This window comes from Ovis canadensis, chromosome 15, assembly GCF_042477335.2.
Source record: "Ovis canadensis isolate MfBH-ARS-UI-01 breed Bighorn chromosome 15, ARS-UI_OviCan_v2, whole genome shotgun sequence".
NCBI classification, from domain to species: domain Eukaryota; kingdom Metazoa; phylum Chordata; class Mammalia; order Artiodactyla; family Bovidae; genus Ovis; species Ovis canadensis.
In genome coordinates this window covers 52,786,439-52,790,049 of record NC_091259.1, presented here as the reverse complement: position 1 = coordinate 52,790,049, position 3,611 = coordinate 52,786,439, and the positions used below count along the sequence as shown (strand labels likewise).

The window sequence follows — 3,611 nt, the reverse complement described above, 5'->3', positions numbered from 1 at the left end:
CTGTTTTCCCTCCCTGTTATTTGGCCTGAGACCAAACCATAGTGGAGGTAATGAAGTTAATGGTGACCTCCTTCAAAATGTATTATGCTAATACATCACTTAATACATCTCTTAATGGAAGAGAGAGACTGATCCACTGGTAATTTAATTTGATTCCGAAGAGAAACAGGGTATTTCCTTCTATTATGCATTGGCATGTACTGTTCAGTCTCACCTGTGTTGGGGCTGGAGAGTGACCAATGGGACCAAGAAACAGATATTGTTTTAACAACCTTACATTATATTAATTATACTATAATATAATTGTAATAAAAATATGGATATTGTTAAATACTGCAAAGTGATTGTGTTTTACCTCTGGTTCTCATCGAATTTCCAAACATCATTGCTTTGATCAAATGATACAAATGTGAGTGCTCACTGTGTTCTGATCTGAGCCATTGGTCTTTTGTGAGTATCTTTGGACTTAAGATAATGTACATTAATATTCTCAAATCGTGAATCATGTAAATATATTTGGGAACATTTTGTAAAGTATAAGCATTAGACTAAATTGAGATCAATGTTCTGACTTTTTTGATAGGTTGGCTGGTAAACTAAATATATAAATTATGAGATCATTCCATTTAATTTAATATCCACTGATTTTCATTTCAAAAGGCATCATTCCAAGTAAGATGGAGATTGGAAACCACACAATGGTGACAGAATTCGTTATTTTGGGGCTAACAGAGCATCCTACACTTTGCTCCATCTTCTTTGTGGTTTTTCTAGGAATCTATGTTGCTACCATATTGGGCAATATCAGCATCATCACATTAATTCACAGAAGCCCTGAGCTTCACACCCCGATGTATCTATTCCTCAGCCATCTGGCCTTTGTGGACCTTGGTTACTCCTCATCAGTCACACCTATTATGATTGTGAGTTTCCTAGAAGTAAGAACTACCATCCCTGTTGCTGGCTGTATAGCCCAGCTTGGCTCTGATGTTATCTTTGGAACAGCTGAGTGCTTCCTTTTGGCTGCCGTGGCCTATGATCGCTACGTGGCCATCTGTTCGCCACTTCTATACTCTACACACATGTCTCCCACGCTCTGCGTCATCTTACTGATTGCTTCCTACCTGGGAGGATGTGTGAACGCGTCATCATTTATCGGATGTTTACTGAGCCTGACTTTCTGTGGACCAAATAAAATCAACCGTTTCTTCTGTGACCTGCCACCACTAGTGAAGCTCTCTTGTACTCATGTTTATGTTGCCGAAATATCTCCTGCCATCTCAGCTGGGTCAATAATTGTAATCACACTGTTCACCATAATTGTTTCATATCTATACATCCTCCTGTCAGTTCTGAAGATGTGCTCTACAGAGGGAAGGTCCAAGGCCTTCTCTACTTGCACTTCCCACCTCACTTCAGTCACTTTGTTTTATGGGACAGTCACATTTGTTTATGTCATACCGAAGTCAAGCTACTCACCTGACCATATCAAGGTGGTATCTGTAGTGGTGATCCCCATGTTGAACCCTCTGATCTACAGTCTGAGGAACAAAGAAGTGAAAGAGGCCATGAGAAAACTGATGACTAGAATACATCAGTCATTTTGAAACAAATGCAATGTGAATCCAGAAATGACAAAAAAATAATTTCGAGAACTTTTGATGGGGACTTCTTTGGTGACCAGTGGCTAAGACTCCACACTCCCAATGCAGGAGGATCTGGTTAGGGAATGATCCCACATGCTGCAACCAAAGATACTGCATGCTGCAATTAAGACCCAGCCAAATAAATAAATAAAAATAAATATTAAAAAACATACATGATGAGTGTTTATGTTGTCCATTAGTCTTATCATTTTATGTGAAGACCTATCTTAAACATAAAATGCCCAAACATTGATTAATGCCAACTTTAACTTATAATTTTCTGGAGTCACAGAGTACAGCATTTTCATGAAAATCTGCTAGGTTGAAATGAAATGTGTATATTTCAGGATGAGGATATTTAGAGAATATATTTTTACTTCTTCTCTTCTCTGTTCATTATTTAGAGAGTCTGATAAGAGTATGTTTCTTTTTCTTCTGTTAAATTATACAGTTTAAAAAGTCATCTTACAAATTAACATCTCAAAAGGCATCATGTACTCAACTAGAAAAGCAACTGATGGTGGTGTTGACAGTACAGGTTACTTTCTATGGAAGACTTGGTTTCTCTTATACGGGGTTATCATTTTCTTTGGGAATAGTGATGCTGAAATCTAGAAAAGCTTCATTCCCATATAATCTAAGCCAGACCAAAAGAATTTGTTTTACACTTTTGCCACCAGAAGACTCCTTCAGATAATAAAGAAATCCTGAAGGCTTAGCCTTTGAGAGTTCCCTTAAGTTTTTCCTACTTCTCAAAGGTTGATTCGCAAAGCTTGTTTCCAAAGTTTGACTTGAACCTTTGCAGACAAGCCCAGTAGTAGGAAAAACTACTGGGGAATATCAGGCAGAAACGGGGGTTAAGGCATAGTGGAGCTTTCTTTTAGCAAGCTAGTTGGCATTTTCAGAGCATAAAATTGTAGATTAACACCCTCAGCTGATGCAGACATAGAATATACCTGCCATCCCTCTTTGTAATGTCTCAAGAAGGTGTTTATTGCCACTACTTCTGTTACCACTGTTACATTTGGGTTTCTTTTAAATTTCTATTTGTGCAGACAATTTATACTGTCATCAAGAATTGGCTAATGCCTTTTCTTCCCTTCAAAGTGTCTCTATAAGGCAGACGAGACTGTGCACTTGTCCTTAGGTGTGCAATCTGCTCACCTATATGGATGTCATTTCATCAAGGCTTTCTTGAATCCTCTGCTCCTAGTTCATCAGATACATAAATATGATCTTCATTTCTTCAAGGTTTTTCTTGTTACCGTATGATTAAATGTTTTTCATATCCTTCCTTGTACATTCTAGTTCAGACATGAAAGTACCACTTTGACTTATGAATATTGGTGCAATCTAGAATTGCCGAAATAAACCCAACTTTGGTTGGATTTTTATTCATCTTATTATCATTGGATTTGATTTCCTAATATTTGGTTTAGGATGTTTGCACCTCTGTTCGTGAGAGAAATTGGCGTATCATTTTTCATTCTTGAAATGAAATTTATGAGTGGGGATATCAAAATATAAAAATGATTTGGAAAGGGTTTCTTTGTTGTCTTTTCTCAGAAAAACTTTTTATAGGATCAGTAATATTTATACATATAATATTTGTAAGACTTCAATGGTGAAGCCATTTGGGCTTTCCATTTTTATAGAAAACTTTTTTACTATAAGACTGATTTTCATTAATGAATAAAGAAATATCTAGTTCCTCAATTTATTTCTTTGTCATTTTTGATAACATATTCTTCAAAATAGTTTTCCAATTTCTTTATATTTCAAAATTATATTTTATTTTTATTTTCCATAAAATATGTAAGGTTCTATTTTCATTTCAATATTGCATTTTCTATATATATTATTAATAAATCTTGCTAGTATTTTTCAATTTTATCAGTGTTTTCAAAGGATAAAATTTTGATTTGTGCTTTTTTGCACTGTACATTAATTTTCTATTTCATAATT

The 3,611-nt window shown here is 35.4% G+C and overlaps 1 protein-coding gene across 1 annotated transcript; it reads left to right on the top strand.

The window, feature by feature from the left end:
• Positions 1-566: 566 nt before the first annotated feature.
• On the top strand, positions 567-1,750 carry LOC138420389 (olfactory receptor 5P4-like). The gene has a single exon (XM_069553578.1). The coding sequence runs from the start codon at positions 678-680 to the stop codon at positions 1,605-1,607; it is 930 nt and encodes a 309-aa protein (XP_069409679.1). The 5' UTR covers positions 567-677; the 3' UTR covers positions 1,608-1,750.
• The last annotated feature ends 1,861 nt before the right edge of the window (positions 1,751-3,611 follow it).